A 14804-nucleotide genomic window follows, 5' to 3' on the forward strand; every position below is an offset into this window, starting at 1 on the left:
ATCACCCGATTCAACATCACCCTGACATCGAAGGAGACCGTTTAGGAGCCTGGACAGACGAGCATCCCGACGACAAGATTCTAAGTTTCGTCAGTGGCGGCCCCAAAAATTACGGCTACGAATACCGGGACAAACAAGGAGAAGTGCACACGACGTGCAAAGTGAAAGAATTGACTCTGAATTATCGTACCAGTCGAGTGGTCAACTTTGAGGTATTGAAAGAAGCCTTGCAATCGGGAGAGGATGGAAACTTTAAAGTGACCACCTATCAACCAAACAAGATTGTACGTTTACCCACTCACCACATCGTCAGTCGACCCTTGGAAAAAGTCTATCAGATCGTGTACCAGAAGCGAGTGAGACTTCCAATCACTTTACGTTGCCGTACGGTCACGTCGGTATTGGTCTGTATATAAAAAGGAACCCTAGGCAAGATCGATAGTTCATTGGGACTACCAAGACCGAGCGAACAAGATGAATACTTTGAAAGAGACATCGTTCCAGTTTGGGGATTGTAAAAAAGTTGTATCTTTCTCTAGTGTGACTAATACTGGATGGATAAGACCCAGGCATTGCGACGGAAAATGTCCGGAAGGAAACTGTGATTGTCCATGTGGTTACCACTGTAATTGCGTAACGGAGTTTGCAGACGAGTGCGATTGTGAGCCTTGCGATGGGTACGATGCTGTACCTTGTGACCTGAGCGATGCCGTAAAGCATCATGGGAACTTTAGTGTCCCTACCCCTATCATGGAAAGTGATGCTGTGCGTGTCAAACCTGTGGGATGCGAAAGTGATGCCGCTCGTCCTCTTGGACATTTGACTGGGTTTCGTTTTAAAGGGGAATGTTCACCTTCACGTCTACCCCCCTACGGATGTCATCCAGCCCTGAGCAAACTCCTGCCCATGTCACTCAACCCTCATCGAAACGAACCTGTGAAAAACGAATATTCGTTCCCTGTGCGTTTGTCGGAATACTGCGACTTTGAAAATCGTCTTCAATCGTTCAAAGGAAAATGGCCTAAGTATCTGGGAGGACCGACCCCCGAAGAATTAGCCAGAGCCGGATTTTTCTACTTGGGCGAAGGAGATAAAGTCAGGTGCTTCAGTTGCGATGTGTCACTTCACCACTGGGAACCGCAAGATTCGGCCTACGTAGAACATGCTCGATGGTCACCGAATTGTCATTACTTACCCTTAGTGGGACCGAGACATTGAAGTAACTTCTTACCATCATCTGTTCATGGATACTTTACAAGAGAACATTCGTGCTTTGCCTGTGGAGTTGAGAGAACGCATTTACCGAGAACTGATCAAAATACAAGTGAAACGCAAACTCGAAGTGATTGAACCGTTTTTAAATTATGCTCTGTTCTAAAGTACAAGAAGACTGATTATGAGTGGATATTACATCAGGCACAAAGTTAAACGAGGCTATTGGACACCACCCAACGATTCCAAAAACAGTGTATATACTTATGGATACTTTACAAGAGAACATTTTGGGCTTGCCTGAGGAGTTGAGAGAAAGGATTTACCGAGAGCTGGTGAAAATACAAGTGAAACGTAAAGAACAATTGCATCCGTTACGTCACCAGATCTTTAACCACTGGTACCTGAATGGTATAAGAGAACTGATTCGTCAGAAATTGTTTCAATGGTCAGACATTGTTCAAAACTTTGAGGTCGCTAATGATCGACATGTTCATAATTATGGTTACTTCGAGATGCACCTGGTGCAACGCATTGAGGAAGACAAGTTAAAGGATTACCAACATTTGTTAAGTGGAATCTGCTTAGCGGAAGAGGAAACTTCTAAACGAACTCTGACGTTTCGGTTACAGTATGCAAGATTTAGATTCCCTACTGGAGAACGAAGATCTCTGGCTAGAAAGTACGTGTATTGCATCCGAAAAAAAAGAGAATATAAAAACAGGCTGCCATGCCACGGCTTATGTCACATGTAATCCAACAGATTCCGTGGAAGGAACTCAATGACCATATTCAAACCGTGGATCATTACCATCGATTATTACAAGAACTGTATCCGTTCAATTTGGGTCGACAAGTGGTGTGTGTCTTAGTGACTTGTTTTCTGGGATTTCGTTTACCAGCCGATTCTTTGTGGACTCTTTACGATCAGTACTTACCACCTCAATGGCCTTAAATGGTCACGAAAAACTCCTTTTGCTCAAAGCCTTGCGGTTTCATCTGGATACTTCTCGACCTCTACGGGAAAAAAAGATTCGTCAACTTTTAGCTACCCAAGACGTGTATGACGATGTGTGTGTAGCTTGTGACTTACATCCCCATTGGACAGATGTCCGTGCCTGGAAAGAATGGGATTTTGAGGCTTGGACCCAAGAAGTGGCCCAGTATGCACGAGAGTTGTTCAAGGAAAAAAGTTACTTTTCAACCCGTGTTAGTGACGGTGCCAGAAGAACCCGTCACCCAGGACGGGACTGTCGTGGACAGGCCTGAAAGACCCTTTCGGGAGGACACTTGTGTGACCTTACCCCCTACTATAGAACTGGTTAGAACATTACCCAAAAAAATGTTGTTGTACAGACACTTGTGTTTATTCCACGTTAATGGTTATCATGTGCCTTTTATTCTTGTACTTAAGCCTTTGGCTTTTATGTATTTTTGTCTTTCGTATTCATGTTTGAAAACATTCAATAAACGTGTTCTGAAAAAGTATATAAACTCTTGTCTTGTTTGTTTTCGTGTCACAAGTGACATTCCTCACACCATGGCTACCTCTGCTGTCTCTGCTCCCTCTTCCTCTACTGTCAAAATCATCGACGAACACTTAGATCGTGCCAGTTGGGAGGCTTTGTATCTTCGCCATCCCTTTAACATGCTCATTGCTGGACCTAGCGGTTCTGGCAAAACCGAATTCGTCAAACGTTTGATCGAACATAAACATCATTTGATCGATCGGCCCCCTCAACGGATCGTGTGGTGTTACAAAGAGTGGCAATCGGCGTACAGCCTCTTGCGAGAAAGTCAAGGCGATTCCATCGTGTTTGTGGAAGGCATTCCTAAAGAAGACGACGGCATCGTCTCTGACTCCCGTCAAACCCATTTGGTCATTTTCGACGACATGTTAGGAGAAGACGAAGAAGAAATTAAATTGTGGTTCACGCGCAAAGGGCATCACCGTAATGCCAGTGTCGTTTACATCACCCAAAATTTGTTTCAACAAAGTAAAGCCCATCGCACCATCAGTCTCAATGCGCATTACGTGGTCTTGTTTAAAAGCCCTCGAGATAAATCGCAAGTGCAAGTCTTAGCCAAACAGTTAGGAACGCCTTGGCTGACTCAGGCGTACGACGATGCCACTCAAACTCCACACGCCTATTTACTCGTCGATTTGAAACCTACGACTCCCGAGGATTTGCGATTTCGTACCCACTTGTTTCACCACTGGTGCCAAGACGGAGGGCCTGTCCTGTACACGTCTCCGTCCTCGACTTCATTTCACTCCCCGTAAAAAAATCTATAAAAACTCAGACCCTTTTTCGTCTGTCTCACTCACAGTGCGAACATGACGTCCCTTCAGTCGCATCTTCCCGTCAAATTGACTCGTGCCTTGTATGGCATCAGTCGAGAAAAAAAATCCACAAACACGAGCCCGTGTCTTAGAAGCTAGTCTCAAAGAAGTCTTACGATGGTTCACGGTGACGGCACGTCAATTACTCCAAGGAATCATTCAGATTCCTCATCAAACCAAACGCTTTTTCGATCGAAACAAAGTCGCCTTGGTCCAACTGGCCGATCCCCGCATCGACACTCAAACCAAAAAACAAATCATTTTGAAACCTGGAGGGAGCGGTACTCTAGGAGGGGTCATCATTCGCTCACTCTTAAGATGGGATCCTAATGCCCCCAAAGTTATCCCCAAGACAAAAGTCCAACGAAGCCCCAAGAAGAAAAAGAAAAAGACCAGGTCCCCAAGGAGAACTTCTCCAGTGGCAGGACCCTCCTCTGACCAGACACCACCACCCCGGAAAAAGAAAAGAAGCCCCCAGAAAAAGAAACGGAAAAAAGTCCCCTGAAAAAGAAAAGTCCACAGAAGAAAACTAGTCGCAAGAGAGGCACTTCGGCCAGGACGCAACCTTACACTCGCAAACCACGACCTGCCACAGCGGTGACTGCGTCTCCTGCAGCCTCACGTTCGTCCACTTCTCCGTTGATGACACCAAGAACTGAAGAGTACTTGGAGACGTTGATCACACCAAGAACTTCTCCGTTGATGACCCCCAAAAGAACTTCCCCAGTGGCAGGACCCTCCAATTTAGCGGCAGTGGCTGCTGCTCACAAAGTACCTTCTCCCAAAATCAAAGTCCATGAAAGATCGGGCATGTTACAAAGTTTACTGGATTTGTCCAAGCAAGAACTGGATCGATTTAGTCCGTTACGTACCCCTGCACGACGTGTCATGCCTGTCCTCAAACTGATACGACGTAAAGACAATCAGTGGCGACGCGTTCCAGTATAAAAAAGGCCTGTGACCAAGTAGGGTATCAGTGTTTTTTTGGTGCTCCTGAAGACTCAAAGATGTCACCCTCCAGAAAACCCCAAGGAAAGAAAAAGAAAGGACTGCCACCACGTTTAGCCAAACATGGGGACATGTTATCTGTCCTGTCCAAAGCTTCTCCACCCCTACGAAAAAAACTCATTCAAACGGCCTCCAAAGAGTCATCGGTACCGTGTGCGAATGTTGTTTGAACGTTTTGAAAGGCACGATCCCTTTGTCCAAACACCAGAAACAATGCTTAGGCAAACATCGTCACGTTCTTCGCCAAATGGTTCAAAAGAAAATTCCCATTCGTCAAAAAAAGAAGATGTTGGTCCAACGTGGAGGCATTTTACCCCTCTTGTTAGGCCCCATACTGAAAGGAGTCTTGGGAACCATGTTGGGAGGACTGGTGGGAGCAAGATAAAAAGGTCCTCGGAAGTCCCAAGATCTCAGAATCAACCCCTGACAACCCCATGGAAGGACGAAAACTATCTTTAGTGCCTTACAAACGATGGATGGAATACCATCGGTGGCAAGAACAACGCACCCCGCATTTACCTCCCAATCCCAATTTGAGCGAGATGTCCCAGTTACAACACGAATTGCAGTCCTTGATGGATCGCCAAGATTTGTCCGAAACGGAGAAATCGCAAAAGTACGGTCAACTCTTGCAACGACTGCAACTCTTTCACCAGAAAGCTTTAGACGAAACAGCTCTACCCACTCTGAAAGATTTTAAGACCTTGATGAAAAGTCCAGCACCATCACCAGTACCAGTACCACCAGTACCAGTGACCAAGACATAAAAAGGAGAAGAAGAAGAAGAAGGGTTTCAAACTCCACCAGAAAAAGTACGCAAGTTAACAACACCACCTACCTCCAGAATTGGATGGATTAAAAAGATGATGGCCACCCCTTCTTCATCACAAGAGAAAAAGAAAGTGAAGACAGAAGTGAAGACAGAAGTGAAACAAGAACCGATATCCCCCGCTCAGACATCCTCCTCTTCAACACCTATTGCCGGTCGCACACGCAAAGCATTGCAATCAAAGAAAGTACCCCAAGAGAAAAAGAGTAGCATCCTCCAAGAGTGGGTGTCTTATTAACACACAAACACAAAAAAAATGGAAAAAGTCTTAGCCAGCATTTACTACGATCCCTCGCATCCTGCAGGTTACGCAGGAGTTCAAAAATTGTATCGTGCTACCAAAACTCGATTGAAAAGTCTCCGTTTACCTCAAGTGCAACGATGGTTACAAGAACAAGCTACCTACACTTTACACAAACCCATTCGACGCAAGTTTGCCAGAAGTCGCACCCGAGTGGAAGGCATCGATCATCAATGGCAAGCCGATTTAGCCGATGTCTCTCATTTGGCCAGCTATAATCGTGGCTACAAATATTTGTTTTGTGTCATCGACGTCTTTTCCAAATTTGCCTGGGTCGTGCCCTTGACTTCCAAATCGAGCAGCGAGTTAGTGCGAGCCCTGCAACGAGTGTTGAAACAAAGCGGTCGTCACCCTCTTCGATGGCAAACGGACAAAGGCACCGAATTTCTGAACCAAGCTTTCCAAAAAGAATTAAAGAAACGTGACATTCATTTTTTTACCACCGAAAATCCCGAAACCAAAGCCAGCATCGTGGAACGTTTTCAACGCACTTTGAAAGAACGCATGTGGAAATATTTTACGCATCACCACACTCTGAAGTACATCGACATCTTACCGCACCTGGTGCAAGCGTACAACCAATCTTACCATCGAAGCATCGGACGTGCCCCGCAAGACGTGACTCCCGAGAACGAAGTGTTGGTGTTTGAGCGCCTGTTTGGTACGTCCCCGACGAGGGCTGTCCTCAAGAAAAGTGGAGAGTTGGCCGTAGGAGATTGGGTACGCATTGGCAAAACCAAACGCACTTTCGACAAGGGTTACTTACCTAACTGGACGACCGAATTGTTTCGCGTCACTGGACGAGTGCATGGCCGTCATCCTGCCGTCTATAAATTGGAAGACATGAATGGAGAAGTGCTCAAAGGAACGTTTTATTTGCCCGAGTTACAACGTGTCACCAAAAAAGAAGACGACGTGTACGACATCGAAAGCATTCTCGAACGCAGAACCCGTAAAGTGGGCAAACGACGTGTCAAAGAAGTCAAAGTACGTTGGAAAGGATATCCACCCAGTTTTGATTCTTGGATCGACGCTTCGCAAGTCATCGACTATAAAAAGATGTGACCATCATGCCCTTTCACACAGACGCAGCTACGTCGACCACTCCTCCTTCACCTAGTTCTTCTGTGCAAGATTTACAAAAACAACCCTTGTGGGTGTGGTGCGGAGAACGTGTGCCTAAAACGCAGATCGTCTTTTTCTGCCAAATCTTCGTGGTGTATTGTGTCATCGGGGCAGCCATCGCCAATTTGAGTTTGCAACAAGGAGACAAACAATTGTGGACCATTTTATTGAGCAGTTGCATCGGTTACCTGCTTCCTAATCCCTCCCTGAAATTCACCTCGAACGGGAACCACGGGAACCTAGTGTCCAGTGCTAGTGCCAGTCACCACTCCAATAACAACAACAACCCCATTTTGGGCGGAGACACGCCTCTGACGTCCAGTATCCCCTCGGACAGCCACAGAACTCTGGAATTATGAGTCACCAAAACCAATTTTACTTAACCTTACCCAGTGACAGTTCCATGGAGGTGTTTCCCAACAACATGTTGTGCTGTTACACGGTCAAATTATCTCAGGCCATCCAGTTAGATCACGAAGCCCATTGGGAAGTGGCTTTGGTAGAAATGATTCACCCTACACAAATCCAAAACATCACTGAAAAGCAAAACACTTTTCAGGTCGAAATCCTGAACCAACAATTGCAAGAAACCATAAATGAAATCGGGTTTTCAGGGAACACAAGACCATCCAACAATTCACCCTTCAATATCTACACCTTGAAAATTCCGGCAGGGTTTTATTTTAGTGGCCAACATTTGGTGGACACCATTGCTTCCAGATTCGAGTTAGCCTTTGGCAAAGCCCTGAACAGAATAAAAAAAGTGTCACCCTGGAATACCATAAAGTGGCTCGTCGCTTACTGATGAAATTTCAGGATACCCAAACGTTGTCCATCAGTTTTAATCGTGACTTGTTTGATATTTTAGGTGGAGACACAAAAATGGCTCCAAATTTTAAACCGAAGATCAACAGCAATACGGAATTTTACAAATTTATTCGATTCCCTGTAGAACTGAACCAAGGACTGAATTTGATATTCGTGTACTCCGATGTGGTGGAGTACAACGTAGTGGGACACACCTCTGTGCCATTACTGCGTGTCATTCCTTTCAAAGTGGATAGTACCACAACCAGTGACCAGGAAGGTGGGAACACTTACCACGTTCACGCGAATTTGTACATCCTCATTATTTACCCGTCAGTAAGTCTTATTTGGACACGGTCAACATTGCTATAAAAGGAGATCTAGGACAAAATATTCCATTCACCAAAGGAAAAGTCACGGTGAAACTCCATTTTCGAAAACGGTTCTCTCACGACTCGTAAGTAAGTCATGTATCCAGTGTACCGAGGGGTTGCACGACAGCGAGGACACGGTTTAGGAGATATGTTAAAATCGGCCTTTCGTTCGGTGGCCCCAGTGTTGAAACCGATGGTGACACGCGGATTGCACGCCTTGAAAGATGCGGCACTGACGCAAGGCAAAGAATTTCTCCAACATGTCATCATCGACAAACAAAACCCTAAAGAAGCCTTCATGAGGGCAGGCAAAAATGTCTTGCTGCAAACGGGTAAAGACCTTTTGGGCCGCCGAGAAACACCTATAAATGCCCTGCACGCTACCGAGTCAGGCATTCAGCAAGGACAAGGCAGAAAGAGACGACGAAGAAAACACCCTTTCACCAGACTTCAAGCTAGAAAGGCCAAGAAAAGAAGACCGTTCGAGACTTAGACGTTTTCGATTATTGAGAAAGAGAAAAAAATGATGCACCGAGAGTCTTGCGCTTGTTCCAAGTCGGAACTGGATCTGTTTGCCATGCCCCCCACCATGATGACCATGCAAGAATCCCAATGGGTGGAATTTCATCCCGTCTCCTCATTGACCGATTCCGCTCCCATCGAGTTTGAAATCAAAGGACAGCCCGAAGATTACATCGATCTGAATAGTAGTTACTTGTACCTGAAAGTCAAAGTTCTAGATAAGACAGGAGGTGATATAGACACTGAAGCAGTAGCTCCCGTCAACAATTTCATGCATTCCTTGTTCAGTGGAGTGGACTTGTACTTGAATAACAAACTAGTCAGTAGCAGCATGGATACTTACCCTTACCGTGCCTACCTGGAAAATCTCTTGACGTACGGAATAGACGCCAAGAACACTCATCTCAATGCCTGTGTGGTATGGGAAGCTGACGAAGCAGGCCAGTTTGAATTATTCGAAACTGATACAACTGATAAAAAGAAAGAATACAATGAGGGATCTGTAGAACGAAGAAACAAAATCAAAGATGGACAGAGTTTAGAACTGATGGATCGTTTGCATTTCGACATGTGGTTGCAAGAAAAGTATTTGCTGAACGGGGTGGATGTCCGCCTGAGACTGAATCGTAGCAGTAGCGCTTTCCATTTAATGGCTGATAGTGACGGTTACAAAACCAAAATCCAAGAAACCAGACTCTACGTACGCCGTGTGGAAGTGTTACCTAAAGTGGAAAACGACATCAGTCAGACGTTGAGCAGAACGACCGCCAAGTATCCCATACGACGCGTGGAAGTGAAAACCTTCACCATTCCCAAGGGACAGCGATCCATGATTGAAGATCATCTGTTCCAAGGACAGTTACCCAAACGTTTGATCGTTGGTATCGTCGAGAATACAGCCTTCAACGGAGCTGCCGAAAAAAATCCTTTCTACTTTCAACACTTTGGCGTGTCCAAGATCGAAGTCAGTCGCGATGGCAAGACCTTGTGTACCCGACCTTTTGAACCTGACTTTACCAAGAAGAATTACTTGAGATCGTACTTGTCCCTGTACGAAGCCACTGGTCAGTTAGGAACCAACACCAGTCACGGTATTACGTACGAGGATTATGCAGGAGGCTATGCTTTGTGGGCTTTTGATTTCACTCCAGAACAAGGCAGCGACGAGGGACATTTCCACCCTATAAAATCCGGCCAGATTCGTGTGGAAATTCAGTTTGCAAACCGTGTCCCTGATGAAACGGTGAACGTCATCCTGTATGCAGAATTCGATAATACGATAGAAATCAACAGTTTGAGAGAAGTCATTCTAGATTACTAGAAGCCATGGAAGACTGTTGTCCCTCTTTACCTAGTGGAGAAACTTTAGACATGAAATGTGAGGAGACTGTGGAAGAAGTGATCATGATGAAGTCAAGATGGCCAGAACAAGGAGCCCATTTAGTCTCCTGTTTTGCCAAACACTTGGTCGAAAAAATGACGGAATTGATCAAGAAAAATTGTTATGGATGTCAAAACGATCATCCCAGTCAAATTCAACACGATAAATGCCTGATGTTAAGTCAAGAAGAAAAATTGGACGAGTATCTGGACGAAGCTTGGAGTCTCATCTCGGACAAAGACGTGTTGCATCAGTGGTATAAAGACTTGCGTGAACATTCTTGTCCACCATTAACCACTCAAGAGATCCATCGTATCGAAGCTCTCCTGAATCAGAGTGAGGAGACGAAACGAAGAAACGGTTATTTGTCAGACATTTTCAAGCAAAAAGTCAGGATCGAATTGACGACTTATTATTATCTGTGAAGAAGAAAACAACACACAAATCAATGGATACCTGGGAACTTTATTACCTTTTGAACCACAGTTCGTATACGGCTTCTTGGAATCCTGTCGTCTGTGCTAAAGATGAACTCCCTCATCGCAAACCTAAAGACCATCAAGCTTACGTGATCAACACGGACGACAGTCATCTCCCAGGAACCCACTGGGAAGCCGTTTACTTTCCTCAAGAAGGATGTGTGGAATATTTCGATTCGTACGGATTGCCCCCTTTGGAAGACGATATCATTGACTTTATGAGAAGAAATGCTCAGACTACCCGATTCAATAATGTGAAATTACAAGGCACAGATTCCTTGGTGTGTGGACAGTACTGTGTGTATTTTCTGCATCATCGCAGCCTGGGCTATTCCTTAGAACATTTAGTGACTCATTTTGATCCTCGTTCTTCTGCTAGAAACGATGTGAAAGTAGATCGATGGTTTTGTGACCATTATGCTTATCTTTTGTTTCAAGCTAGGAAACGTAGTGTCCATCAATGGCCTAATGATTTCCAACAGTGGAAATCACAATTTCATTCACAACGTTGTCAGCCCTGTTTAAAGTAGATTGTCAATTGAGAAAAAAAATGTTTGTGATTTGAAAAAATTGTTTGATGTTATAGTGTTGGATTATTGTTAAAAATGTTAGAGTTGTTGTTGTTTAGTGTTAAGTGATTTTTGAATAAAAAATGTTGTGTTTTGAAAAAAAGCCTTTGTCTTTTGTTTAGCTATAAGAATGTTGGATTGATGCTCTTTCATTTCTTACTATCCCTCTCTTGACACTCACTGAACGTTGCGGCTCGAAAACCGTGTGGGGGATGTTTTCCTTCACGTCCGCGCTTTGACTTTAAGAACCGGGAGTTGTTTCCAGTCTAACCATCCATTGTCGACTCATCCTCCTAAGAAGATGTGTTCCAAACTAGCTAAGCTCAACGAAGCCTACGTGAATTTGCATAGGGTCAGACACAGTCTGATACCGAAGCCAGAAGAAATAGAGAATGTGAGAATGTTAAAAGTCACTGAAGACCTGATAGAAGAGCTCTTCAGAGAAGAAATGAACAGGGAGAAAGAAGAATGGACAGAGAAGTACAGACTTCAGAGACAGCAGCAACAGCAGCAACAACAACAACAGCAGCAGCAACCTGAAGCTGACAGAGGCTTTGTCGATTGTCGTATCGACACCAAAGAGTTCTTCTTCTCTTTCCGAAGAAGCAGACCTATCGCCAGAAAGTCTATCCTCAGAGGACATCGCATTCTTAGAAACTAAAAAAGAATGCCATAGCAAACAAAAAAACAGCCCTTTTCAGGGCTACCCAATACTCTAGAAAAGAAATAACGATCGATTTGCCAATGTGTGTAGGTAGAGTAGTGTGAAAATAAACACTAACTCTTTTTTAAAAAAATGTGAGGGTATGTGTTTGTGTGTTTGTGTTTGTAAGTGGTTAAGTAAGTTGGTGTGGATAGTAGATTAAAATAATGTTTTTTGGTGTTTGAGGTGTATATTAGGGGTTAGATTGGATTGATTTGCGTATGTGGATAGTCTACTGAAGTGGTTAATAAAAAAATATTAAAATAGTGATGGGCAGCATAAAAAAGTGAGTGTTTCTTTTAGGTCCGCGCGTTGATGGGTTATGATCTAGGTAAGATCAATTTTATGTTTTTAGGGGATGTTTTCCTTCACGTCCGCGCTTTTGCTATAAATTGAAACTCGTTCGGCAGTCTAGCTACCCTTGTTGATTGATCAACACCAAAAATGAACACGAGACTGTCTAAACTGTTGGAACTTCATGTGCATCTGGAATATGCCAGGCGCATATTAAATGAACTGGCCGCGGAAGCCATTGTGGAGGAGGGAAGGATAAGAGAGGAGGAGGAAAGAAGAAACAAAGAAGAGGAGGAGAGAAGATATAAAGAAGAGGAAAGAAGATATAAAGAGGAGGAGAGAAGAAACAAAGAAGAGGACGAGGAGGAAAAGGAGAGAAGAAAAAAATTTCAGAATCCCAGAAACCGAAAATTGGGATTCTGAAGCCACATATCCTGCCTCTGCTCTCTCCCCCAAAAAGGTAAAAAGTAACTGGGGACAAGATGTGTATGTGGCGCCAGGCCTGGAAGGTGCCACCATTAACCAGGTGTCCATGAAGTTCCAAAAAAAACAGCCCTTTTCAGGGCTACCCAATACTCTAGAAAAGAAATAACTATTAATTTGCCAATGTGTGTAAGTAGAGTAGTGTGAATATAAACACTAACTCTTTATTATTAGTGAAAGTGTATGTGTTTGTGTGTTTATGTTTGTAAATGTTCAAGGAAGTTTGTGTGAATAGTAGATTATGGGTTTCTTTATTGTTTCTTAGCGTATCTGGAGAGTATAGTTTGGGTTTGATTATATGAAATGAGAAAAGTGGGGGATGTTTTCCTTCACGTCCGCGCGTTGTTGGGTCATGATCTAGGTAAGATCAATTTTATGTTTTTAGGGGATGTTTTCCTTCACGTACGCGCTTTCACTATAAGAACCCACAGTATTCGTCGTTCAAACCATTCTACAAAGAAGATGGCTTCTAACCAAATTGACAAAATGCAAACATTGCAAGACGTTTTAGACAACTTAGGAATGATGGAGCAGATGTTAATAAGACTCGTTGAAGACCACTATTCCTATAGTCCCCATCGTGTAAAGATGGAAATTAATAACTTAAGAAAGGTAAAGGATATGATAAGTGGTGTAATGAAAGAGATAAAGGAGGAGAAGGAGGATGAAGAGGAAAGGATAAGAATAAGCAAATGGAACGAAAAAATTGAAAAAGAAGAAGAAAATGAGAAGAGGAAGAAAGAAGAGGAGGAAGAGAAGAAGAAAGAAGAGGAGGAAGAGAAGAAAAAAAAAGAAGAGAAAGAGTGTAGGGGAGAAAATAAGAAGTTGGTTGAGAAAAAGAAGAAATTAGAAGCAGAAGAAGAAGAAGAAGAAGAAGAAAAACCAAAGGCCCTTTTCAGGGCCAGCCATATTTCTCGAAAAGAGAATGACTTTTCAATTGCCTACCCCTTTTTTAAATTTAAATTTAAATTTAAATTTAAAATTAAAAAAATTTTAAAAAAAAAAAAAAAAAATCCCAAAAACCCAAACTCTATTCCCCCATGTTAATTTCCCCTTGTCGCTAGACAGACCCACACTATAGTTCCATGTTAAATTCCCCTTGTCGCTAGAGTGACCCACGATTTATTCCCATGTTAATTCCCCTTGTCGCTAATCTGACCCACGATTTTTCTCCATGTTAAATTTCCATTGTCGCTAATCGTTCCCGGGGGGGGGGGGGGGGTCTGTAATGCTAATTCCCATTGTCGCTAATGTATCCCTATTCACTACTTTCGTTACTTGTGGAATCAGGAACACGGGAGAAGTAACCAGCTTAATTTCACTTCACACATTTAGTTTAAAATTACATAAAGCTACGTGACCAGTCCTTTTAATCATATTAAACAGTCCCTTCAATCATATTAAAAAGTCCCTTAATGCATATGAACCATTCCATTTAATCATATTAACTAGTCCCTTTAATTATATTAAAATGTCGTTTTAATCATATTAAACTATCCCTTTGATCATATTAAAAAGGATCAGTAAGAGGCAATGGCATTTTCATGCATTTATCATCATTAGCGAGTGGCCCTGGTTGTCTCTCTCTCTCTGTACGAGTGCACCTCTGACAATAGAGGGAACTTTGACTGGGTGGTTCGGGGTCGCAGAGTAGCTATATTGTTCAATTAGTATATTTTCCATTTCTTGGAGCCGGAGTGACGATCTGTCTCCTAAATAGCTGGGGGGAAAAATGCTGTTTTTCTGAGTTTTATATACAAATAACCGGTTCAATCCATCATTCCATCATATTAGTTCCTACAAACAGTTATACTGAGATAAAAGAATGAAAAATAAAATGCCCTGGTTGGAAAGAAAACCTAGCATCTATTATATCCACCACCCCGACCAAACTGTTTGTCCTTTATACCGAAACCACTAGCCACCCTACAGTCCTATCAATATATACAACTAGTTACAGCATATGAATACATACATACATATATCCACTAATACACCAATCCATCCGCCACAAATACATAACATTAAACGAGCTGGGTATATGTATTATCTACATTGTCCCGTACAAGCATTCAACCCACCGCCATTTGTCTGCAGTCAGTGAAGGAAAATGACGAGTCAAAGTTTAAAAATAGACGTGAAAATGTGTCTGCATGTGTTAAACTCCACATTATATACTTACTTGATATCACAAACTGGACATCTAATGAAAGGATCCATTTTGTCCTTAGACATTTCTCAACTGACAGCTAGTGATCACTGATACATAATCTTGTGTATGGACCCATATCGAACGTGCAAGCAGGATTAGTAGGCCACGAGCTAGGTCATGTCATATGATACACCACGAGGCACATGTGTCTGTCACGTTGG

General features: G+C 43.2%; 1 protein-coding gene across 1 annotated transcript in view; it reads right to left on the bottom strand.

The window, feature by feature from the left end:
* Positions 1 to 14804, bottom strand: part of LOC149790387 (uncharacterized) — an 85761-nt gene extending 70957 nt beyond the window's left edge. Inside the window, exon 1 of the mRNA XM_089972435.1 lies at positions 14614 to 14804. Within this exon, the coding sequence (XP_089828561.1) occupies positions 14614 to 14666 (53 nt within the window). The 5' untranslated portion in view covers positions 14667 to 14804. The remainder of the gene's footprint in view (positions 1 to 14613) is intronic.

This window comes from Sinohyriopsis cumingii, chromosome 10, assembly GCF_028554795.1.
Source record: "Sinohyriopsis cumingii isolate HCF-2022 chromosome 10, ASM2855479v2, whole genome shotgun sequence".
Taxonomy (NCBI): domain Eukaryota; kingdom Metazoa; phylum Mollusca; class Bivalvia; order Unionida; family Unionidae; genus Sinohyriopsis; species Sinohyriopsis cumingii.